The sequence below is a fragment of the Saccoglossus kowalevskii genome, chromosome 1 (genome assembly GCF_978046115.1).
Source record: "Saccoglossus kowalevskii chromosome 1, keSacKowa6.1, whole genome shotgun sequence".
Lineage (NCBI taxonomy): Eukaryota > Metazoa > Hemichordata > Enteropneusta > Harrimaniidae > Saccoglossus > Saccoglossus kowalevskii.
The window spans coordinates 37,764,898-37,790,987 of NC_140641.1; the positions used below are offsets into that span (position 1 = coordinate 37,764,898).

General features: G+C 33.8%; 2 protein-coding genes across 3 annotated transcripts in view; one reads left to right on the plus strand and one right to left on the minus strand.

Annotated features, from left to right (window-relative positions):
• Positions 1 to 11,439, minus strand: part of LOC100375877 (RNA cytidine acetyltransferase-like) — a 21,954-nt gene extending 10,515 nt beyond the window's left edge. The window contains exons 1-16 of the mRNA XM_078011032.2: positions 11,266 to 11,439; positions 11,075 to 11,166; positions 10,645 to 10,816; positions 9,703 to 9,887; positions 9,126 to 9,240; positions 8,364 to 8,471; positions 7,604 to 7,737; positions 7,411 to 7,504; positions 6,886 to 6,984; positions 5,414 to 5,550; positions 5,025 to 5,170; positions 4,490 to 4,640; positions 3,284 to 3,380; positions 2,824 to 2,940; positions 2,336 to 2,437; positions 2,005 to 2,079 (exon numbers count right to left, since the gene is read on the minus strand). Of these exons, the coding sequence (XP_077867158.1) occupies positions 2,005 to 2,079; positions 2,336 to 2,437; positions 2,824 to 2,940; positions 3,284 to 3,380; positions 4,490 to 4,640; positions 5,025 to 5,170; positions 5,414 to 5,550; positions 6,886 to 6,984; positions 7,411 to 7,504; positions 7,604 to 7,737; positions 8,364 to 8,471; positions 9,126 to 9,240; positions 9,703 to 9,887; positions 10,645 to 10,816; positions 11,075 to 11,166; positions 11,266 to 11,373 (1,932 nt within the window). The 5' untranslated portion in view covers positions 11,374 to 11,439. The remainder of the gene's footprint in view (positions 1 to 2,004; positions 2,080 to 2,335; positions 2,438 to 2,823; positions 2,941 to 3,283; positions 3,381 to 4,489; positions 4,641 to 5,024; positions 5,171 to 5,413; positions 5,551 to 6,885; positions 6,985 to 7,410; positions 7,505 to 7,603; positions 7,738 to 8,363; positions 8,472 to 9,125; positions 9,241 to 9,702; positions 9,888 to 10,644; positions 10,817 to 11,074; positions 11,167 to 11,265) is intronic.
• A 6,942-nt stretch (positions 11,440 to 18,381) lies between these two features.
• Positions 18,382 to 26,090, plus strand: part of LOC100376022 (liprin-beta-1-like) — a 56,147-nt gene continuing 48,438 nt past the window's right edge. For both annotated transcript variants that reach the window (XM_085501872.1, XM_085501867.1), the window contains exon 1: positions 18,382 to 18,518. The gene's annotated coding sequence lies outside the window, so the exon portion shown is untranslated. The remainder of the gene's footprint in view (positions 18,519 to 26,090) is intronic.

A 26,090-nucleotide genomic window follows, 5' to 3' on the forward strand; every position in this document is an offset into this window, starting at 1 on the left:
CTATGACATGATGTATAATGAATATTTAAAATTTGAACATAATCGGTCAAAACAAGTCAGAGATATGGCTCTAGAAGCCCATTCATTAAAACAAAATGGCCGCCAGACAGCCATTTTGAAACAGATCTGAAAAATAAATGATGTGCATCAGAAACCTGTAATGTCTAATATATGTACCAAGTTTGAACGAAATCCATCTGTAAACAGTCGAGAAATGCTTGATTTTTAGATTTTTTTAGAACAAAAATAGCCGCCAATCGACCATCTTGAATCAGATTGTAAAACAAAATGATGTGCATCAAGGTCCTATAATGTCTAACATATATACCAATTTTGAAGAAAATCCATCTGTAAACAGCCGAAAAATTGCTTGATTTTGATGATTTTTAGCACAAAAATGGCCGCCATTCGGCCATCTTGAATCAGATCGTGAAACAAATTGACGTGCATATGTATAATATCATGTATGATGTATGTGTGAAGTTTGATTGTGATTGGTCCAGGCATTTCTAAGATACAGGTCCGGACGCACGCACAGACGCACGCACACACGCACGGACACACGGAGGTCAAACATAAGTCCCCGTTTTCGGACTGCGTCCGAACGGGGACTAATTAGGAAACCAAGATCACCTCCCTTGTCCACAAAACTATATATTTTCAGAAAGCTTATTGTATGAATTTTGTTAGTATTTTTTTTTATGGACACTGTAGTTTGAAATATGCACAAAAATGTGCTTTTTTGGTCAAAAGTGATTTAAAAAAAAATAGCTTCTAAACTATGCTTCCGTTTCCTGACAAAATTGGTTTATGGGTACACATCTGTTTACTATGAAGAAAGTGCCGTCTTTAAAACTGTCTACCAGTTGTCAATTTCACTACTTCAAGTTTATGCATAAATTAACACCCTGGCTAGTCGTCTGTACGATTGTTGTAACACTGTTCAACCAAAAACAATGCCCCGACGAAGTTTTGAAGATAAACACACTGTCAATCATTTGTGAAAATTTCAAAACAAAAGGTCAAAGCATCTATGAGCTATTTTTTCTGGGATGTGCACTAAAAAGAAGCTGAGATAATTGCTAATTTGCATAACAATTCACTCAGTAAGAAGTTTGTTAATGCTCATAATTAAAATGGCTGTAATAGTTCCAAATTTAAATGTATTATCGTTTTGTTAAAAGTTAAATATAGTGCATAATATGGAGATCCTGTCATTTCTTTCTTTCACCATGTTTCTTTTTTATTATTTATGTACAGTTTTGCTAAATCTTGCTAAGCATTCAAAAGAGAGAATGTTTGCACCTGTTATCTATATTTTAAAATCGTTTTTTTGAGTATGTTCCACTATTCACAATTCTACAAAATAGCCAAGGCTGTTTGGATAATAAAAAGCAAAAAAAAAAAAGTTTCACTCCCAAGTGCCCACGATCCTGCATCTCTACCTTAAAAAGAATATTCTTGTAATCACTAAAGATGTGCATGATTTATAACTTGGGAAGACCCGATTTGTTACGGCACGATCCTAAAAACAACGTTGCTACAATACTTAGCAAACATGGTTGCAATTTCACTGATCCATTGAAATTACCTGGTTTCATGTTCCAGAATTTGGCTTGTTCAATGTTTTCAACTATTTAATGTGTCCTCGATCCAACTAATGACCAAAAGAAGCTCAGGATCTAAAAATCGTTCAAAGATTTCAAATTCTTGTTGCAACAGGCATGTGGCTGACCTGCAGTTACATGGCAAATTACAAATTCCACTTGGTGCAGACTGACCTTATCTTTCGTGATTGGAATATATGTATTTGGTGTGGATGCAACTCCATAAGACCTTTACCTTCCTTCACACAAAGTGCAGATAACAAACATGCGTGCCCTTGGTAACTTTTTTAACTTGTAACTTTAACAGTTTGTAAGAGAAAATACTAATTAAAGATGACTAAACATAATTGATACCTACCCTTAACAAAGTTTATGCTGTTGAAATTAAGAGACTTACCCCCTGGTAATCAGGATGAGTGGCTATCCTAACCACCCTGCATCCAGACAAACCTGGAAAATCATGGTCTTGAAACTGAAGAGAGAAGAGAAACAACAATTAACTGAACAGCACTTTCACTAAAACTACATAAATCTATAGCAATGATATCACTAAAATATGTTCATGGTTCAGATGACTGTTCAATAGTTTGCTCAGTTTTTACTACATGTATTAAGCTCGTACATGTATGGTAAGTTTTATATGATGGCAATGTATCAGTGGTTGTCAGCAATCAATTTCAGCTAAAACTGAAATGTCAAAAATGCCGACAATATTCTAATATTATTACCTGTTGTGATATGGTCCATGGTATGAGATCACCAGAAGATCTCTTTCCTCGTGATAAACTATTCATAATAGACTTCTTAGAAATCTCACCTTCTAAAGCAACCTATGAATACAGTGTAAATGATGCCATTTCTTTATTAATCGTTTTGTGAAGGACAACTTATATCCAGTGAAGAGATATTTTGAATTATCTGAAAATTTCTAGTATTCCAGTTGGGCTACTAATTTTTTAAAATGGTCTTCTTAGCACAACTGGTATTCTCTGAGCTTTGGGTTACTAATAATTCCAAGCCCTGCTTCACAGGAATGTTCAAATTACAAGTTAATTTAGGAATTCCAGTCAGCAATTTTGTACATCCTCTCTATCTAAAACATGGATTCTTTCAATACAGCCAGTTTTTCCTCACCTACATGTAACTCTAAAATGTGAAATAAATAGGGGTACTGGCATGTGCGGTTTATTTACAAATTACAGTGAGGAAATATTACCTGAATGACACAGAGTACTTCTGGCAAAGCATTCTGGGTAGGGTTGACAGGTGGTAAAAGACAAAATAAATGATGTGCTGGTGCATCTGATAACAACTGAAGATCATCTGGAGTGTTCTGAAAAAAAAAAAAATATTTTTAAAAATAATAATTATTGTATTTACATATTAATATTAAGTGACAAAAGTGTTTAAAGGCAATGTTACTCATCTCTGTGATAAAGTGTTATGTTATATGCAATATCCCTATACTTTCTGTTTATTTTTTTTTCAGATAAAATGTCAACATCATTTCTGAGAATAAACATTGAGCAGTACATTGACAATTTCAAATTAAAAGAAGAACAAACAGATGAACCTTCTGTGGACACAAAACAGATAACATTGAAATGTAGAAATAAAAAAAATTGCCATCCAATCAATCAATCAATCAAAAATAAATAAATAAATCAGTTTAATACCTTATAATGTGATGCCACATAGAGCGACATTAATCTTTGCAAGAACACTTCAGAAGCCTTGTGATAACTGAATAGAGTGTCCCGATTAACATAATAAGTGGACAACATATTAAGAAAAAGATTTCTTTGATACATAAATAGAAAACTTGTATTATACAGGTAACCCTTTGAGTGCCATTATCAGCTTTTGGTGCCATCTACAAATTATTTTGTACAGTCTGTTGCCTCACATGAAATGTTGATAAAATTGACAAATCTTTTGATCAAAAACTAAAAGCAATATCTGAAAGTGTCTGTATGGTCCAAAATGATGATGAAATTTTGTGAAAATTTTACGAAATGTAAAAATATTTGCAGTGAATTTTGGGAGCAAAAATATCTGGTACTCAAAGGGTTAAACCACATTGTAAATAGGAATGTAATCCACATATAAAATGTAACATGAACAAATTGAGAAAGCAAACATCCAGGCATGACATTTAACAGCATTTTTTAAAACAAAATGGCTCTTTTTAAGAGAACAATTCAATTTGAATCCGATCCATAAAAACACAGAAGTACAGAAAACATAACTGAACTACAAGATATGTTCACAAACTATTTTCTATTTTGGATATTTAGAATCTAACTTGATTCATACAATTTTTAACACCAATGAACAGATATGACCCATCCAGGGAGTTAATTAAATATGACCCATGTTGGTATCCAAGGAGTTAAATATGACCAATGTTGGTTTCCAGGGAGTTAAATATGACCAATGTTGGTTTCCAGGGAGTTAAATATGACCCATGTTGGTATCCAAGGAGTTAAATATGACCAATGTTGGTTTCCAGGGAGTTAAATATGACCCATGTTGGTATCCAAGGAGTTAAATATGACCAATGTTGGTTTCCAGGGAGTTAAATATGACCCATGTTGGTATCCAAGGAGTTAAATATGACCAATGTTGGTTTCCAGGGAGTTAAATATGACCAATGTTGGTTTCCAGGGAGTTAAATATGACCCATGTTGGTATCCAAGGAGTTAAATATGACCAATGTTGGTTTCCAGGGAGTTAAATATGACCCATGTTGGTATCCAAGGAGTTAAATATGACCAATGTTGGTTTCCAGGGAGTTAAATATGACCCATGTTGGTATCCAAGGAGTTAAATATGACCAATGTTGGTTTCCAGGGAGTTAAATTGGAAAAATAAAAGGATATAGATCACAATCTTCTGGTAAGGGACATCCAGAACTAATTCTTGATATACTTGACACATTTAGACATAATAAATTATTCAGCCATTGTTCTACGTCATCTCCAGTAGCGTATCGAATTGATTCATTCAGTGTTATCTCGTGCAGTATTCGGCCTGGGAATTAAGGGACAAACAGATGTTAATATTAAGTCCAAAGTCATGAATGTGTTTCCTACAGCTGAGCACGTACAAAGTATATAATGAGATATAAACAGATCTCAACTGATTTTCAAATTTACAAAATCTTCAGTGTGTTTCTAGCAAACATGACAGTCCACAATGCCAATAGAATGAAGTTAGCATATACAATTTTAAAGCACTTAATACTGTGATGGTATTTGCAGACAAGAACATTGTTGAAAATCAGTTGCTTTATTATGGTTTAGGTTATACATGTACACCCTTTGACACTCTTTGTTCGTTAGAATCCTATCCTTCATGAATAGTTAATCAGCTTTGTGATGCCATTTGAGAATTATTTATTATTATCTTTATTACCTGATGCTGAGGAGCCCGCTTCTGTCTGTATCGCCATGGCAGCAGCAGCTTTGGCTTCAGCTTTATTAGCAGTGCTGTACGTCATATTTTGCTGACGTAACTGTTGTATTAATTTGAGTGACAATGACCGACCTGTGCCTTCATAACTAGTTAAAAAATGATGTAAAATTTAATGATGACAGTAATAACATGCAGGAACTGGTTGCTTAATAAAGTTAGGATTTATTTTTATTTTTTCCCATATATTTTTCAAAAAAGACATTTTAGGAAAAGGACTTAGAAATCTGAACAAGATTGCAACAAAAGAGACAAATTAACTATAGTTCAAACCCTTTATGCAAATAAAATTGTGTTCCTGTATAAAAAAATGTTTTTGTGACATTTCTTACCCGTTGACAGTTGAGGACATGAATACCAAATAGGGACCCAGGAGAAGTTTAACGAGTGGAAGCGGAATGGCTGCTGCTTCGTCAATCACAACAAGTTCAGCTTGACCTAGTTTATGAGCATCTGATGGATGGATGTACTGTGGTAGAAATGCAACTGCTATTAGTATTACCAGAGGTACATTATTGTACTTGGGGTTTGCAACTATGGTGACATGATAACAAGATCCCGTTTCAATCTCGTCTCGCATAAGTGTTCCAACTCAGAAAAATGCGAATGCGAATGCGCATGCCCGAGGTAACTAGGATACTGGGATGTCCAGGTGAATCAAAATAGCTGCTCACGATATGACGGATTACGATAACTATATTTTCTGTACATTTTCGATGTATTACATGATTTCACTATGTATGTGATAATACATGTTTTATTACAAACTGCCTATGTCATGTCAGAAGGTTGTACCTCCATGTATGTAAATGTGTCGAAATCGACGAGATGAGACTTGAATGGGATCTTGGCATGATGTCACCATACAGTACTATGCGCGTTGCAAACCTCAAGTAATGTACCTCTGGTATTACCATAAATTTAAATAGAAAATCTCATAACCATGTATGCAATGAGATCTCTCATGAAGCAAACTCTCGTGATTTGCGAATTCTTGAAATTGATCTAATTCCATGCACGTCAAGTGAACATATTATAACCAATAGCATTACTGAATGCAGTGAAATATGTTTGATTGCATAAATGGGAACGAGATTGTAGCCTCATTCAAAAATATATTATACATAGACTCACTCACAGGTTTCTCTTGCAATTTTGTGATTGTCTCACAATATACGTGATATCTTTATTACATATACCGTTATTAGTCATTTACATACCCTAATCTTAGAAATTCTTATTATCTTGATATTAATTTATTCATAACTCAAGCTATATGACATACTTGAGTGGTACTTGGAGACCACAATAAATACTGCCTGCACCCAAAGTGTGCTCGCAACAAAATGTTGGTACACATTTTTTCCTATATAGTCTGCTGTAATCCTATAAATCTAATGCCCACATAAAAACGAAATTCAGTAATAATGCTTTTCATGGATTAGAACAGTTTTCCTACAACTCCAAACATAATTTGCATATAAAATTTTGCAGGTTTAATCAAGTCGTCAACAAAGGGCACAGTGCAATGGCAAAATAAGTGGGGGGAAAAATGATCAAATCACACTTTTTTTTTGGTGGCATGCACACTGACTAGAAACAACTTTTCTAGATCTTTGTCAAACAAAATAATATAAAATGCTGAATACCTTTAATATCTTTATAATATCTTTGTATCAAAACATAAAATTGCATAACATTACAATAATTACATTTGAAAAAAAGCAAAACTCACTGCAATAATCAACAAACTGGGCTGAGCCATCATGACACACAACTCACTTGTTATGCAACCAATTATTACCTGTATGGTTTGTCTATGTTCTCTAAATATATTCACTCTGACAACAGCTTTATTGAATTCAGGATTGGTAGACTGTACAAGTTCATAGTCAAGGTGTTCCTACAAATCAAAATAACATTGACAACCAAAAATTGGTAGACTGTACAAGTTCATAGTCAAGGTGTTCCTACAAATCAAAATAACATTGACAACCAAAAATTGGTAGACTGTACAAGTTCATAGTCAAGGTGTTCCTACAAATCAAAATAACATTGACAACCAAAAAATAAACCTAGATATCTATATACTGTACCAGTAAGTTTAAAATAAAGGATGGCTGTACTTGTACCATACAGTGATACTCGTATGACATTTACCATGCTGTTTAGGTTCAAACATACATTTACTCTGGTGTTGTTATACATTGTATGAGACTTGTTTCATGCAATGAATGCTGCTTTTCAAATACTGATGAAGCTGTGGTTACATTTTCTATTTCATCACCTTGTAACTATAGTGATGAGATTATGTGAATCACTCACTTACCTGGTATTCCAAGGCATCAAATCCTTTGAAGACGAAATCAAACATTGTACGAAGATTCTCTGGACTAGGTGCTGTCACAAATATATTAGAATAACTGTAGAGAAATAGAGTTATAGAAATTTACATCATTTCAAATACGCGTATCAAAGCATATATGACAAAGGAAATGAAAGATACTTGAAAGATTCCTCACCTAAAAGCAACTGCTGCCGACATAGCAAGCCCAAGAGCTGCTGATTTCCCTCTTCCTCTGGCTGCAGTCATGGCAACTGTGCTCCGAAGCGTCTTCTCAGATATGGCTTCAACAAATTTTAGTACAGCTTTGGCCTAGAATGAAGTAGATACATTATCGCTATAACTGATGGTTTATCTTGAATACATTCTGTATCAACTCATATGAAAACACAACACAATGACACTACTAGCATCACACATACTGGTACTGAGATAATACATGCCTATATAGATTGCAACAGGAGTCTATGATTGTAAACTACAGTTAGGCAAGACTTTTATTATCCCTTGTTTCCCGAACCCGCCGAATGAACAGGAGCCGAAAATGAAATAAAAATAAAATTTTATTTCAGCGTAATTTCTCGCGCCCGCCTACTTGTAAGCGCAAAAAAAATGCTAAAAAATATTATTTTTATCTTCATTTTTTTACCGCCCGCCGCATAACAAATCCAAGTTACATTTTCGTGGGAGTATAATGATCAAAGTATCGAAGTCTCGTGCAGATGAGAAACAAGGTTATACATGGAATAACATTTTATTTCATTTCTTCTCTTCAATCAATGATCTCACTTACAATTCTTTGAGAATCACACAAATCGAATGGAAAAAAAATTGTCTTATAAAAACTCAAGAAACAAGGAATAAAAAAAGTCTGGCCTTACCAATTGTAGTCAATCAGCAAAGAGTTTTGCTTTATACCCCATCACCCAAATACTGACCTGATCCAAAGTTTTACAACAGTTGACAATTACACCAACAGGCTGCGTGTCTTGTAAGGATTCTTTCAGTTCTTTTAACTCCAAATCTTCAGCACTGAGTGAGTCCTCCTATAAAATTGAAAAAAATACTATCAAAGTAATATTAACTTATATTATTTATTATACATCTGTCATCGTTATAGCATGCCATAATTTTGCGGTATTTTAGGAGGGGGTATTTTCATCCTACCATATTAGGAAATGCAAATTCCAAATATGGAATGATTACGCACATAAGCATCCTCTAATAATAAAAACAAACATGGCAGCCACCAGAGTTTGACCAGACTCCACACAAAGAAGTTTGCTGACTCTGTTCTAAACATTTCGGCATTCGCATGATGTAGCCTTGGAAGGAAAAGATGTATAATAAAATAAGGTTATTACGAGGATACCTCAAAGTATGCACTCAGACAGTACACCGTCGCATCAACCTCCGCTGCATACTTTGAGGTATCCTCATAATAACCTCATATTATATTTATAACAATAACTTTGCCCATCAGCTTTTCCCCCTGTTGTTTTTGAGGTTTTTATGCACAATAAAATCATTTAATGTCATCTTAGGGGTTTAGTCACAGTTGAATATTTTGAGATGGATTATTTGGAATTTACTCGCAAAGACAAACATGCTTTAATTGTCAATACCAGGTGCGAGTCTAAAGACAATGAAATGAAAAAAAAATAAAAAAAAAAAATTACCATTATTGTAACATAACCTACCTTTGATTTTGCTGGAACTGGCGTTATATTCAAACAATGTGTTGATATTGGTAATATATTTAGTTGATCATCAATGACGATACAGTTATTGCAGGAAGATAGTGATAACAGAAATCTGAAAAACAAACACGATGAAAGTTGAAATGAATACCATTTTGCTGTATTCTGTATTTACCTTAAAACGTACCATCCCTGTCAAACACCTAACACTACTGTACACAAAAGCATTTAGTTGATTATTTATAAATTATCAGTTATTTTTGACAGTACATGTAATTTGTCTTTTTGAGATGCAATATAGTTGTACTTTATGGGTGATGTTAGTTGTATTAAAGGGCATTCACTTTCGCGCGCGTCCTGTTCGTTATGGAACTGATAAAGACGTATACAATACACGTAAAATACATTGTTTACATGAGATGTGCGACAACCGCCCTCAACCATATAAGAAAATTGTTAGATGCGTATTGAACATTTGTGGTATGACAAACAGGACATCCAATCAGAAACCATGACATTCAAAGTGGCATGAAGCTTGTCACTATGATGCAGATCAAAGGTTACATTTTATTCATACCTTTCATTAAATCTCGCAACAACATCTTGATGCGCCTCCGTCCGGAATCGAGAGTGGACATCCATTGTCATTGTGTACAATTTTCGTAATGACGTCATTGTTCTTAGTAGTAGTACAATTATACCACCACCTTCCACTGTTTCTATTGTTCTGGCAAGTAAGTTAGGAGTCATCGCTTCAAAATCCTGTGAAATAAAATTATATGTTAGGGCATGAGACATATTGAAACAAAAATGTGTTTGAAAATGTAATTGAAATATGAAATAATCTGTATTGAGCAAAGAATATTTTCATTCATATGCAACAGCCATTTTGTGCAATGAGACACATTTTTGAGTATTTTATCATCTGTTTAGCACTTTAGCAAAAATTTAATGTGGAATATTATACGAGTACTGATATATCTGAGAAGTGATAAATCTGGCAAAGTTCTTATATTACTCATTAAAGAAACAGAATGAGACTTACAATTACCGGAAGTTATTTCTCAGACAACTATTTATCATAAATATATATTTAATGCTTTGAATGTTACCTAACCAATTGTTAATATATGCCAAAATGGTGTAATTTTGGGTAAAAATAAAATAAATTAAATACAACTGGTCATTCCAAAGGGGGATTTCCATTTTATCAAAACTATGTTGTATTCCATACAAGTGATGACGATCAATATACAAGTGATATATAAGCAATATACCGTACAGCTGAAAACTTGTTTACCAAAATGTTACACTATGCTATTGTGACAGATGTCTATGCATTAGAAAATAGTGTTTTCATGTTATCAAAAGGGAAATGTAGTCTAGTTTTTAAAGTTTTTACACAAGTCGTACAAAAGGTGTATTGTTCGAACAAGTGTTTCTGGTATACATATGGGTTTGAATAAAAAAAATGCAGCTAACATTAAATGGTTTATACATAATTCTCAACAAATCTTACCTGTAAGACACACATTCCAAATGTATTTCCTAATATTTTATGCGTTTCTGAATAATAGCAGTATCTGATATTAGTTGCAGCAATGAACAATTCAAATGGATCATCATCTTTTAAATCTAATGTACCACTTTTGATTTTCTTTTGAATTTGGCGCATCCGTTTTTTGCGATGACTGTCAAAGAGAAAATGGTTAGGCTCCTATATAACGTACCAATCAGATGGCTGGAAAATCTACAATATTTGCACAGATTACACAGTTAAACATCATCTATGAATTCATAAAAAGATATTAAATCATAGATGCTCAAATAGAAATGTGAAGATGAGCAATGTTCATCACTTAAATTGGGAACTCAGAAGTTACAGCGAATGTCCCTTTAATGTTAAATAATATTTGGAAAATAATTACACACTCTGGACAATAGAATACCTGCTAAATCCTAGTTCCTTCTTATAACACCATAATACTGACGGTCTGGCCTTTACCTGTGACTTTGATAGCATGTGATGCAGTATTACAACCTGGTGAATTTAAATAAGAAGAACTTAGAGAAGAACGTAAACAAAAATGAACACGACGAATGATGATCGAAGACGTTGAGACATCGCGAAATGTCCTACCTGGTCACGTCCCTTGTCACCAACTACAACAAAAAAGCTTCTCTTTTTTGTCGTGACACCGTTCTCAATCTGAATGCGAATGCGGTTATCAACTTTCTTTCGGACCATTTTCCCAACGAAATATCAACACACAGCTGATCTATCTGGACAGACACATGTGCAAACTACTGTTGCGCAACTATACTGCGCATATTGTGACTACCTAGGTGAGTGGTAATCGATCTTGGTAAACCCTTTAGGTGACTTTAATTTGTACAGCGAGACATTTCAAGTTCTGAAATGTGAAAAAATCATGGTTTAATTATAATACCCATTAGTTTAGGATAACTCTAGAGATTATATTGTAAAATACTGTACAAATCATTCAGTTATTTAGATCGTCGTAACAAATTAATGTTACACTTTTTTTTGTTTTATTTTAAAGCTAGAAGCCTACTCATAAATTAAAAAAAAAAACATAATTTATTCATTTTGCAATAAAATGTACTCCAAGGCAATATATGGATATTGACCTATAACAGTTGGGGGTCACCAGCCTTTTTTTCGAGAAATTGATGGTTGTATTTTAGTGGAAAGTCAACATTTTGACACTATTATAACACTTTTACCACTGGTTCCTATGGCAGAGATATTATGCAATATCTCAAAATCTAGCCTAGTGACATAGACTGAAAAAATCATATATTGTTAATGATGGAGTACTTTTTGTTGTTCTTAATTATTGAAAAAATCTGGGTTTTAAAAAGTGTCAAAAAATGCAATTTTTCTTTAATATTGTGTTCTATGGAATTGTTCTAAAAATAGCAATTTTCAAAAAATATTAGAACACATTTCTCAAAAAGCTTAACTGTAAGACACAAAATAATGCTATTTCATTGTACCATAGGACATTAGCTTCCTGATTGTACATAACAAACTAATGAACATTGTCATGCGATTTATGACCAATTTTGTCAAAAATTATGACTAGGCTTCTACCTTAACACGAGAATAACAAATTACTTTGCCGTCAACTTACTAAAAGCTTAAAGGGCGATGGTCGTCGCGCAGCGCATGTGCGACATTTGTGTTGATAAGCACTGCTTTTCCCATAATCCAATGCGCTCTTCTAATGGAATCACGAGTACGAGTTTTGATCTAGACGCGACGTGTACTCATTGCCGACGGTGACTCCTTCGATACCTTCCAATCACCAAAGAAAAATACTTAGAAAAACTTTGTAACGTCTCAGTTTGTACTCTGGTCTGTGCAACAGTCAAAGTCGCCATCTTTGTTCACATGAGACCCATATCTCGTGCATGCGTAGCGCGACGACCACCTCGCTTTAAGAAAAGTGTATTTTACTAAAATGTTGGATTGATTTTTCCGCCTACTGTATCATTAAAAAGAAATGAGCGAAGCTGCTCGCTAATTATTCAATATAACGGGCGATGGTTTGCCTCTACATCAGTATCTGTATAAGTACTAGTAGTAAAACAAACATAACATATGTCATGAATATCATTTTGAGATTCGTAGTTATATCAAACATTGTTCCACTGGCAAATATTACGATGCGCAAAACATCAAAATAGTGAAACTTGTGTTAACATAAATGGTTTTACTGGTGTGTATGCTGCTTTCATTATGTTCTACTGCCATTAAAGTTGTTATTAGTAGATGTTGAAAAGTTTTTCTATTGTACCCCTAATTAAAAAAAGGCTTAGATTCCCTCGGGCTTCTTGTCGGAAACATTCTGTATCCGTTATTAGTGAATTATTCTTATTCCAAACGCGCGTACAAGTCAGTCAACCAGATTACTAATATTTCCGATCGGCATTGACGACGCTCAGTTACTAGTATTCTACTCATGCATGTTGGGAGGCTATTCTTCTCTTACTATACCTTGAGGCTTATATATCTGTCTTTCTTACATTCCTCTATCATGTAACATTGCAAAATCATTATATTTCTCAAATTTTGTTGTTTAATTTTTTTGAAATTGTATTGATGATTTTTGACATGGACGAAAATTCTACAGTACAGTATTGATCTATGCTCAGTATGCTCACTACACTATTACAGTCCTTCTCAAGGACATGACTTTTCAAATTCAAATGATTTGTTTTTCTATAAAACAGCCTTAAATGTCACTTTGTAGACTCAGACACTTTTGGTACAATGCCATGTCCTTTATTAAACTCATGGATATGCCGAGAAACTATTTACTCTATCGAACATCAAAGTAGAAATTCAAAATTTTCTTTAAAAAGTAACGCTTTTCATTTCACGTAAATCAATAAATTACGCAACAACGATTCAGTATTAACAACAAATGAGTTGTTATTGTCTCCGCATTACATCACACTGTTCATTGAACATGCAGGAACATGGATCTAATAAGCTAGGGTAATACGGCTCGTATAGTACACATACAACGTGCGTTAGTGAGGGGATATGACCAGCCAATCGAGGTATGACCAATAGCTGACTAGTATACGTGTCTGATACATTTGAGATCAAAAATGCGAATATCTAACACGGGAAAACTAAAATAAGCATGATAAAAAATGTATCTAAAATGTTTTACACAATTGTTATACGTTTGCCATATTTCAAACTTTTACATTTTTGATATGCACGTCTGACATGTTTGTAAACCCGACTTTAGGTTGGGAAAGGATTGCAAATTTGGAACTTTAAGCACGTCAGGCAATTTTTGAAAGTTTTACATTTTTTGAAATACACGTTTGACATTTTTTAAACATGTACATTTTTGAAATACACATTTGTCATTTTTGAAACTAGACTTTGAGCTGAACAAACTTGCACGTTCGACATTTTTGAACTGCGACTTAGGAATTTGTAATTTTTTGAAATGCACGTTTGGCATTTTAGAAACTCTACTAGTAATAGAGTTGGGTTCTAAAATGACAAACGTACTTTTCTAAAGCGAAAAAAAAAATGACTCTGTGAAGGGGGTGTTTGGATGTATGTGCTAACTCGATTTTCAAAAATTCCAAATTCCAAATGTTTAGTTAAGTGCCGTGTCGTATGGCAAAAATCGTTTCCAAAATGCGATAGTAGCTAAAATGCTATACATGCGATTCTTCACGGCTCAAAGTTGGACTTTTTGAATTACACATTTAAGTATTTTTGAAAAGATACTTCAAAAGGTGCATTTCAAAACTAAGGGAACTTTTGCATTTTTGGAACTCGAATTTGAGATGCAAAGGCTTGCACGTTTTGACATTTAATGCACGTTAGGCATGTTTGAAATTTTATTTTTTTCTGAAAAGCAAGTTTTCGCATTTTTGAAACCCAAATTCAAAAATCCAGAGGTCCATTTTGAAAATGTTAAATCATCTTGCCTTGGCTGTTGTGAGTCAATCCAGTTAGTTTACAGAAAACGAATTTACCATTTGGCTTTTCCTTGTGTTTTTCAAAACAGAATACCAAATACGTTACTCACTAAAAATAACTTTGTTCATTCGGAAAACAGAAATAGCAATATTTGTTAAAATTAGTTAAGCCTCGTACGACAGCATTGTCATTGGGGAATCTATTCGACATAACCAATCACTACTAGAGGGCGCTTTACAAAAATAGTTATAAGTCACGCGGCGCAATTGAGTACTCAAACTTACCAATATTAAAAGAGTGGAGTGCAAGAAACTCATATTGAATATTCAAATAAACTTTGTTTGTGTCATATAATTGTCATAATAGAGAATACAATAGTAAAGCGAATATGTTATTGTACATATAAGGTGTATATATATATGTAAATACAGTAGTTACTGTAAAACCATTTATTTTATGAGTTCATGGACTTGGCAGAGAAACAATGACTTCTATTGTTATTTTACATGTGGATTAATTTAGCGGATTTTACTTATCAGCGAAAATAGCGAAATTAAAAATCGGCCAATAATTAATACGCTTACAGTACCTTAGTGGCGGTCAAATCCAATGCAGGATTATTAACCGAGACTTATTTATTATGTCGAATAAATAGAAAACTTATTGTGAAATTACTTGACATTTATTTATTTGTGTTTAATTTGTGTTGTGGAATCACTGCAATGAAATAAAGGTTTGTGGATTTTCATTATTGACCCCGAGTCAATAATAAGATTCTCGTGACCGCCCTCTGGCCAATCATATTCATCAGAGATTTGTAATATGTAATTCCATTCTATGACAGCTCTTACAAATTGTCGGAGGATGCATTATTTAGTTATGGACGTGAAACAATAAGAACAGTAAAAATGAAACTCGTAAACAAGTATTTCTAATTTCACAAAATTCTCTAACCAGTATTACTCAGTTGTCATTCGAAAAAATAATACTGTGTGTGTCTGCAAACTTGTGAACAAATCCCAAAATACAAAAGTCTTCTCCATTTCACTGCATGTGACTTTCAGTAGAATGTCATCTCATGCAACAAACCATGAAACCTAACAAAAGAGAGAGAGAGAGAGAGAGAGAGAGAGAGAGAGAGAGAGAGAGAGAGAGAGAGAGAGAGAGAGAGGGAGAGAGAGAGAGAGAGAGAGAGGTGTATTTCAACACAGTTCTTCGAGATTAGTCTATTTGTTTACGTAGCCTCGATTTCAAAGAGTGATGTTTTACGTTCAGAGTAATCAAAAGTGAAATGTACTAACATTCGAAACAAGAATGACAGAAACAAGAATGACAAACTCCTTCAGAATTCAGCAATCACTTGAGACGCTTCTTTCAAAGTATGTGCCAACAAGAGCCTGGGCGCGACTTCTAAACCCGGGTATATTGCCGGTCGCAACTCCACAAACAAGTAATATCAAAGGCTTTAGTTCTTAGATCTACGGTGACATATACGAAAGTGTATACGCCACATTGTTCCTCTATTTGGATACATATACGTTAAACGCCCATATTAAATATACTTTTAGGAGCTTGATTACAGGGAATTGAAAGGAGACTCACCCAGTGCGCACACACCACAGACAATATGAATACGTATACGACCACGCCTAATTTTAAAACTGGTCATGCTCGTCCGTCGGTCTGTGACATTTGTTGCGTGTTCTCACGGCTACTACAGTTTTTAGTAGCGGTTACCGGGAAGTTATAAATTAAAGTACGGTTGTCGTCACGCAGCGTGTGTTCGAATTTCATGTGAACAAACAATGTATTTTACACGCTAATAATAATAAATAAATAATAAATAAATAGCTATTTTATTTTTGTAGCTATTTTTATAGTTATTTAGGACTACGATTACCAAATATTATCTTCAATATATTTTACACGCGTTGCATACGTCGCTATGAACAGGACGCACCGAACAGGACGCGGCACGACGACCACCACCCTTTAAAGCGTCGCCTCCTGTTATGAGACTCATAGCGACGTATACAACGCGTGTACAATTGTTTCTTTACGTGAAATTCGCGCGACGACCACCCCGTGTTCAAACCAAAATACTAGAGAATACAGAGAATTAAAAAACAATTTTGCTTTTGAAACCTATCTTGTTACCCTGTAAAATATTGAGATGCGCGCAAATTTAACTAAAGTACGCCTCAGTGACCATAACTTGAAAATTGAGACTGGCAGACACAAAGGAATACCCCTTGCTAATAGATTATGCAACCTTTGTGATCAAAATCAAGTATAAGTTGAGTATCATCTAATGATGTTATGCAAAAGATATACCCCCGAAATAAATGTCTTAATTGAAATGGCAAAAAACAAAATCCAAAACTTTAAAAATTTGTCGCCAAAGACACAATTCATAGCCAGTGGTCTAACACTCCCTGTAGCAAGGTACCTAAACAAGTGTTTTGAAATAAGACAGCAGCCCCATTTATTTATTTATTTATTTATTTATTTATTTATTTATTTATTTATTTATTTATTTATTTATTTATTTATTTATTTATTTATTTATTTATTTATTTATTTATTTATTTATTATTTTGTTTAACCTTCTATTCTTTCTAAAACATTTGTAACCATTGCCAATCCCTCCGGGGAATGTGTACAGTGTTAATAAAAAATATTATTACTAGTAAATTTCCCCTTCACCGGTATCAATATCTCGCGTCTACAACATTTCACACAAGAAACTTGCATTTCTGTCACTGACATCATCTGTTGATCCACTGTATTTACATTGTGTTTTGCATGATACTGGTAAGACGAGTACACATGCAGTAAACCATGGTTACTAAAAAGTAACCGTGAGTAAACCATGTAAAACCACGGTGTAATGACTGCGGCAGGGGAATAAGAGAAATTGGGCGAGCAAAATTGTCACTGATAAAAATTTTGAGATATAAAGAAATAATTGCACCATAGAAACCAACGTTATTTTTTTTCATTTTCTGAATCATGGTGACATGAATATGTCATAACCTCCAATTCGGCTCAAAACCCTCCTAATATGTTTCAATAGTAAATTTAGTTCACCGCTTACGCTAGGTATTCCTTATCTAATTTGGTGAGCATAATTTTGCTGTCTCACAAAATTGTGCTGACCACTTTCCCAAACTCTCATAACGTTGAAAGTAATTGGGAGAGTGCATCTCTAGTGAATGGGTTTCGCCGCTGAGGGCGTATTCTCACTATGACAAAGTACGAAAGTCGAGCAACTTTTTGAATGTGTTATACAAAAGACTTTTGTCTTTGGTTATACTACTAGTACATTTATATATAAATAGTATCTCCGCTGATGCAAATATCGAAATCGCATTTATTTATTTTTTCATTTATTATTAAGTATATGTTAATGTTTAGAATAAAATAGGGTGCTCGTCCCAGAATACATAATTATTTTTTCGCGGTCGCTTGTATAATGATCATGTTATGTTATTTTTAACTAAAATTAAATATTTCAAATATAATCGAGTTGATAGTACATTTTTACTGCATACGTATAATATAAATGTTATATTTGACATACATTAAAATAGAAAGAAGTGTTTAAAACTAAAAATAACCGTATATTATTTTATTATTTTTCTAAAAATGATAAATGAGGCGTACTGACAGGACATCAAATCGTGTGAACAGTGTACTCACTTCAACTCGCACATGCAACAGATACCGGAAGTAAATAACCAGTCACGTGACCAAAACTTGACTCGCTCACTCCGGCGAGAGAGAGAGTTGGCGTGTGATCGTGGATAAGTCTAGTAAGATATCAAAGTTGTACCAAAACGTTGTTGATTACTTCGTAACAGAGTGGACTTAACCGTGTGATTCACTGTGACATTGTGCCTTAAGCTAGGGTGAGTATCTCGATATTGTTGTGGATAAATGACCCTGAATGGCTGTAGTGAAATTAGTGCAATTATTTTTTGCGGAATTTGCTCAGACAGGTTCTCGTTTTCGCCCATTCCGAGTGCCTAAACTTCTATCCAAGAATACGCAGACAGGTATCGAATATATCGAGTCACGAATATATCGTGTTGAATGTGTATGTGCTTTGTAGTTTGTAGAAACACACAGCATTCCGACTCGGTGTTGACTGTCGCCTGACACGGCGCGCGGCTGGCTCAATGCAGTGACCTGAAATTGATGACCAATAGTACTGAAAGGCGATAACCCGCTTTCCGAGGGTTGTAGTTTCTTCGAGATAGGTCGGAAAGGAAGGGGACCACGGTATATTGATTTGCAAGTAATATTAGTACAATCATATGTCGTGCCAGTTTCTTTTTTGTTTTTTGGTGTGCGACTGCGAGTATAACAAAAAATATCTGAGCATTATCCATAGAACTCGATGGTAGAATCGGTAGATCATTTCCGGATATTGTCTATGGTTTAATTATGTTGAAATCGTAATTATTGAAACAGACTGAGGAAGCCAGTCTTCCCTGGCATGATGATCACAATAAATAGAACTGAAGTTGAGATGTCTCATCTATACCGGAACTTCATTAACTAAAGCGTGATTCATGTAAACTCGCCAAAGATAGAAATATATTATTTCGGTCATCTGCATTCTCACGCCTGTGTGTATTTACATTGGCAATGATGCGTTGTGCTAATTAAAATAATTATTAAAAAAATCATTAATCACAAAAAAATAGTGATTCATTGTATTTTAGACTGTATGGATGGATTACTGGTATATCATATTTGTTTCAAACCATATACTGCATATGCATTTGATATATATCCGTGAAATAAAAAAACACATTTTACTCTGTTGAAATTGTATATGATTTAGATCTTGAAATAGTTAACCTGAACAGGTGAAAGGGGTAATATGTTGGTGCACTTATATTTGAAGATGTAGACGAAAACACCTATCTGGTTTAACAGTAGTTCTTTATTGCAGTCTTACATTGTACTTGTAAGTGCTGTTCTTGTAGTTGTTTTGTTTGTCTCCTTATTTTCTGTGGGCATATTTATAGTATGCGTTTTGTGTTGCGGTACGTTGCAGCCTAGACAGGACCTGATTTGCATCTACCTAGGTACTCTAGTTAATTGTTGATGTCCAATAAAAATAATTTCTGTTGATGTATCGTTTATTAATATGTAGCTTGTATAAACTAAAGCCTGCATTGTGCCAATCATAGTCCATATGTATACAATCATAAATTACACATTATTACAATACCATCAAAAATACTACTACTTGAACAGGTACTCAGGGCAGGAAGGAAACGCTGAGCCGGTTGTCAGCTTTAATGAATAAATATGATAATTATTACGCTTGGCTGCTATTTAGAATAGAATGTATCATTGGATTGAAATATTTGAATCATTGCCTGAGGGGATGAATGACTTCACTGCACACTGCATTGCTTGTTCAATGTTATCTTATTGCTTGTTTGATTTAATTTACTGATAATTGCATTTTATAAAAGTAGTTTTGTAAACATTTGATTCAACCTCAGATATGGCTGATGATGAATGTAGTATTTGCTACGTTCACACAGCAGCATTCTATCAAAGCCAAACTACTGCACCTCACAACGATTGACAGGAGATTATCTCCAATGCGCAGTATTTCTTTACTCTGCCAAATTGATATTAGGGTGCATACCTCTTCCTCAAGCTGGAAATTGTGTGAAATTACAAACAATGTTGCCTCTGTCATAATTGAAATGAGAGTAACTTGAAGAAGACGATTGAGGCCGTGATTTTTGATATGTATACATGGTCGGGCCACGTCAGGGCTCAACGACCATATCAGAGTTCAACCTGAGGATTTATTGGAGCCGAACTTGTCTCGAGCCAAACATGTATACATGGCCATTTTTGCTGACTCAAGACATAGGGCTCCAATAAAGTGCAGTCAATAAACAACAACTCTCCCATGCTGAATACCGGTAGTAGCAATTGAGATTATGATTAGTACTGTAAATCCCTTTTATTTCATTGAAAATTTTGTAGTAGTGTAGTTCCCACTGACTTTTTTTTTTTTCGTGAACACCATTGAATCATCAAAACGCAAACAAATTGTAGCAGTGTTAAAGTGAGGGACTTGTCATCTGCGCATGCGACAGATGGCCATAGCATGTTGTTGTTTACAAATAAGCGTCTACCCATGAGCCTTTGCATTTTTAGCGTGCTTATGACTTGATTCCTGTGTATGTGTGCAGGTGATGACACTTCCGCTTCAATTGAACGGTTGTTTTGTAATCTTCAACAAAAAAGTGCCCAAGATCCCAGGAAAGCCTAAAAAGTGTACAAATAACTGTTGTATCATTATTATGCATATGCATATAATTCTGTTCTGTCACTTCTAATATCACATTACCTATACTGCTAAACAATCATGTAATTGTATCTGAAATACAACTACTAATTCACATATGAATGATACGCAATTTGCCATGTCTTAAAGTGTAACAATAGTCCTTTTTGTTATGCAACTACAGTGAAATGGTGCTAGCATTACCCTGGGGGAGAACACTGGTGTGACCTTATACTTGCAATGAATTTTTTCGCTGTACATGCATTTTATATATCATTTCAATTTTTTTCCAAAACTACTAAATTTTGCATGTAACTCATAACCTTTCTTGGTTTTTCATATCATTCAAATATCATTCAAGTACTAACGTTAATTTTAAAATTAATGCTACCTGTATTGATATCAACATATGGCCAATTTACGTGATTAATCATATCATGTCTAATTTCAGAATATTTTAATTAATTGTCTATAAATTAAATTTTCTCTGCTTACACTGCTATCAATTTTATTTCTGTAATTGAGTATTTGTCTGGAATTTGTTCTATATAAGAGAAATTTTCTATTGGTTTTAGATACTAGAATTAGTAATGAATATATAAACACAGCATGATGGTGAAAAGATGTTTTAACAATTGTGTTGCAGATGGCCAATGTCATGCTGACATCATGATTTTACATTGTAAAACCATTAAATGTTTGCAGGCAGAAATCTTTCTTTTCATCTGAAATTGTCAGTGCTACAAAATTTTACAAATCTTTATACAATTTTTTCAACAATAGAAGCAAATGTAAATGCACTTTTTAATTTTAACTTAAATTTTAAATTTTTAAATTTTGAATTGTAAGTTTTTAATAATTATGACCATAGATTCATATTTGTCATTTATATAAGCGCATAATCTTCTAATAGAGCAAATACGGTACTTTTACTTTAGTTTCAAAATTTGGTGACATGTACATGTATGTTGTAGAGAATATTTTTTTGAAAATAATATTGATCTTTTGATTTCCTGAGACAGATATTTGTTACATTTATACTGTAGCTATGTCAGTTCTTTCTAGTTAACCTTAGCTTTACAAAGGTCAAGGAGATAACAATGTATGGGGATTGCTTCATCTTGTGGTCACACTTTAGTGCTTAACCATAATACCTCAGCAAGAGTGGTTCAAGGCTGCATTTCTATCTTTACAATGTGTGTTGTATTTGTGCCCTGGTGGTCCATCTCACAGCCTGTTCTATAATTATACCCCTGTGACGATTTAAACTTTATGGTACAGTGATGTAAACAATCGGGTACAGTGATATGATCCAACTGTAGTGCTAGAAATTGTAGTCATTCTTCTCTGGTGTTGCACTTTGCATTCTCAAAATACCAATAAAAGTGACTATAAACACCCTATTACAAATGAGTTAGGACCATCAATGTATAAAATCTTTAATAGTAGAACATGGGTGATGTTTATGGCAATCACATTTGAAAGTTCTGAAGTTTCTGTCACTTTGCACTAAATTAAAAGGTAAATCTAGGCTAACAGCATGATACTCCCAGATGTAAGAATTGCAAATGTAGAAAAATGCAATTTACAAATTTTCTATATCATTTTTCATTCTATACCTATTAAATTTTTTAATTAGTATAAATTGTCTGCCATTTTGATTTTCCAGCAATGGAATATGGGTAAAATATGACATCACAACATCTGTTACAAAATTAAAAAAAATGATTTCATCCATAACTTAAGAACTGTTGGTGCAAATTAGTTCAAATTTTCAGGGTGCATATTATTCGTGTTTATAATTCAAAAAATCAAAATTATAATGTTGCTTTTTTATATATATAGGATATATATAAATATATAGGACCAGGAATATAGAATAAGAGTGTAAATGTATTATGCTGATGATTTAACCAGTGATTATGATAATACATGTTTAAGTTATATTGTCGGTTTGTTTTGTCCTCTTTAATCATCTCAGTTCATTCATTTCCTGCCTAGTCTGTTTCCTTATACATCGTCTAAAAAAAAACTACCATCATATGCAACTAATGCTTATTTTGAAAAAGTTATGAATGTCTTCTTGACAATATAACAAATTATTATATGATTGTCACAAAAAAAATAGAATTCACGCACAAGTTCGAAAGTGTTACAGACGTGTTGGAATGTAATTACGCCACATTCGAACACATCAGATGCAAAGCGTTATTAGCGCATAATGAAAATAGAATCCCACACTGAACACAAAACATTCGTCAATGACATTTTGGGCTTTCGTCTCTCATTAGATTATTATACAAGTAGGGAAAAGATATACCGATATAATAATAAGTTAATTGAGTATGCGCTCAGGCAGTACACAAATTTATCAACCTCAATACGATCTTAGTACTAACTTCGTGCATACTTTCGGTATTGTAAGATCCTCATAATATTACCATAGAGGGGAGGCAAGGGGGTTAGCTGGTACGATTTTACTAGAAATAAAAATGGTTTTTTACAATTTACAAGGAAAAAAAAAGACGTTTTTACAGTTTACAGTGTTAAAAAATGGAACATTGAATGGTCCGAAAAGCTCTCCAACTCAAATTATCCGCCATTACTGCGCCGTGTGTAGAGACGCATGCGCATATTACCCTCGTAATGCTCTTCATTCGGTAAGAGGGCCTTTTACGTCTTGACATTCAATTTTGTAGTGAATTGTGTCATCTAGTCGTTTTACAGTTTCTATAATGTAATCTCCCTGGATTATTTTTTACGATTTTTTATTAGGATGTAAATTCTTGTACGTACCAAGAAAAATTACACATTTTTACAGTGTACGAAAAAAATATTTCATTGACTACGTTGTACATCTAGCCTGTGATTACAGAATTAAGGAATTTATTTTTTTCTATTTACGTTGTACGAACAAAAAAATATTGCATTTACGTTGCCCCCCCCCCATACTCTATATTATTTGATTTCTGTTGAACACAAAGTATAAGAGTGAGTCATATTTTATTATGCAAATTTTATATTCAATATCCAATCACTCATGTGATTAGGACATCATATTTTGAGTTTATGATGACCCCATCTCCCATGACAACATATTTTTTCGGCACGTTGTATTACATTTTACAAAAAAATTGCAACAATGTATAACTAGTGAGAGATATGGTGAACCTCCATCCTTAGGAATTTTCATCATACAATCATGTTTATAACATGCTTTTAAAAGCATTGAAATGTAGAATCACAGGTGTCGGTGACAATAAGCTGATGTAGATATGCTTCATGTGCATCAGATATGCCATGCTTGATCAGAAATCCAGTCTTCTGTCCAAATTACAGGGAGTGAGGATTATCTCTTGATGACCAGTTTCATTTATTCCACTTAAGTGAATGAGATCACTTTTTGTCATTTTGTTCAGCCTGCCTGTCGCCGCCTGTTCCATCCACATGCTCATAATGGTATGGCTGCTTCCATTTATCAATTGAACATAACCACTGTGATTATTAGTATGACAGATGCAGCTCTTTTTTTGCCTGGTCCACTTTAACCCCTAGATTTGTAAGTACCTGCTCAAATAATAGGTTTTATAAATTGCAGATTCATATTAAAATCATCTCCCATTAAATAAACTGATTGGAAAATGGTTTATTATATACATGTAGATTCTTTAAAACCAAAGTGTTTTGAAAGTCAACAAAATGTATACATTACACAGCTTTCAGACATAGTTCTCTGCTTTTAAGTTCCCAATTTGGACTACATCCAAAGTAAATCCAACTAACTGAACTAAATCATGCATGCATCCATTCATCCAAGTCCATTACACAGACCTGCCTCAGCCGATTTTGTCCATTGTCGGAAAGATAGTACTCCTTGAGTTATGTACACTATAATGTGTTTTGGGATGCAATCCATTTTTGCCTATTGACAGCAATTGTTGTTCTGGTTCATTGACCCCATACGTGTACTTCGATGATGTTTGCTTCACTCATGGAAATGAGTTGCACTATCTTCTGCATCATGTATGATTGAAAACTACACAAACTGTAAAATGAAAATAATTACATATTAACACACCCCACATATTAATCAATGTAGATTTGAAACGAATGTTTTGTTTAATTGTTGTAATTTTCCATTTATAATACAGCATGTCTTGACCTACATGCATACATACAATCAAGTATTTAAAATGACAATCATTGTCAAGGTCATGGAGTCTTGACACATGTCTGTACGTTCTAATGCTGATTGTGCAAAAGCTTCAATGATGAATCATTAAAATATAAATGTTTAATTAAGATCCATTAGAAAAATAATTCATACTAAAATAAAAATAATGTCTTTTGGCGTGGTGTGATTCTTTTTGTATAGGTAGAGTTTAAAAAGCTGGGACAATCATGGCGTATATTGCTTTGTATAGAATAACCTGCAACAGATGTGTAGTCTAGTTCTGTATCAATCATTTGTCATTTGACATTTTATTGTGTAATATAAATATCTCAGTTACAGTGCTTTTAATGAATGTACTTGATATCATGAAAATATTGATCAATGATTTATCTGTTATTCTTGCATAATTTATTACTAAATATTAGAAATATTGACTTACTCAGGATAGTAGTGGTTGACAAATTTCAAGTTTGTTTTCTGCCTCCAGTTAACCTAATTTTAGGGAAAAAAATATGTAATTGTTAAATGCACATCTGTGCACATTTTATTAGTCACTATCGGTATTATTACTAGTAAAAGGGAGATTATATAGTGGAACGATTTTGTTGTCTCCAGCATTTTTTCTAAAGTTTGTTTATTTGTCTGTTTGTCTATCTAGCTTCCTGCTGCCTCACATTCAGTATGATGAAGTTCTGAACAAATTTTAAGTGAAGGACAAATTTTGGCTGAGTTGTGCATCTGGTTGCTATGGAAACACAAATTTTGGGAATGGATTTTCATTATAAACTCAAACAAGGACCAATCTATTCGCTACCATTGTGGTCATCCGGCATCATCTCTTAACATTTTCTCTTGGTCAGGATAACTTTTTAAATTATATGCACAAATTCAGTGCTGCTACATGTAGATTATCTATGTACTTGCTCACTACAACCAGTTGAATGCTGTAGTCTACATGCAAATTTACTGTTGGCAATGCAA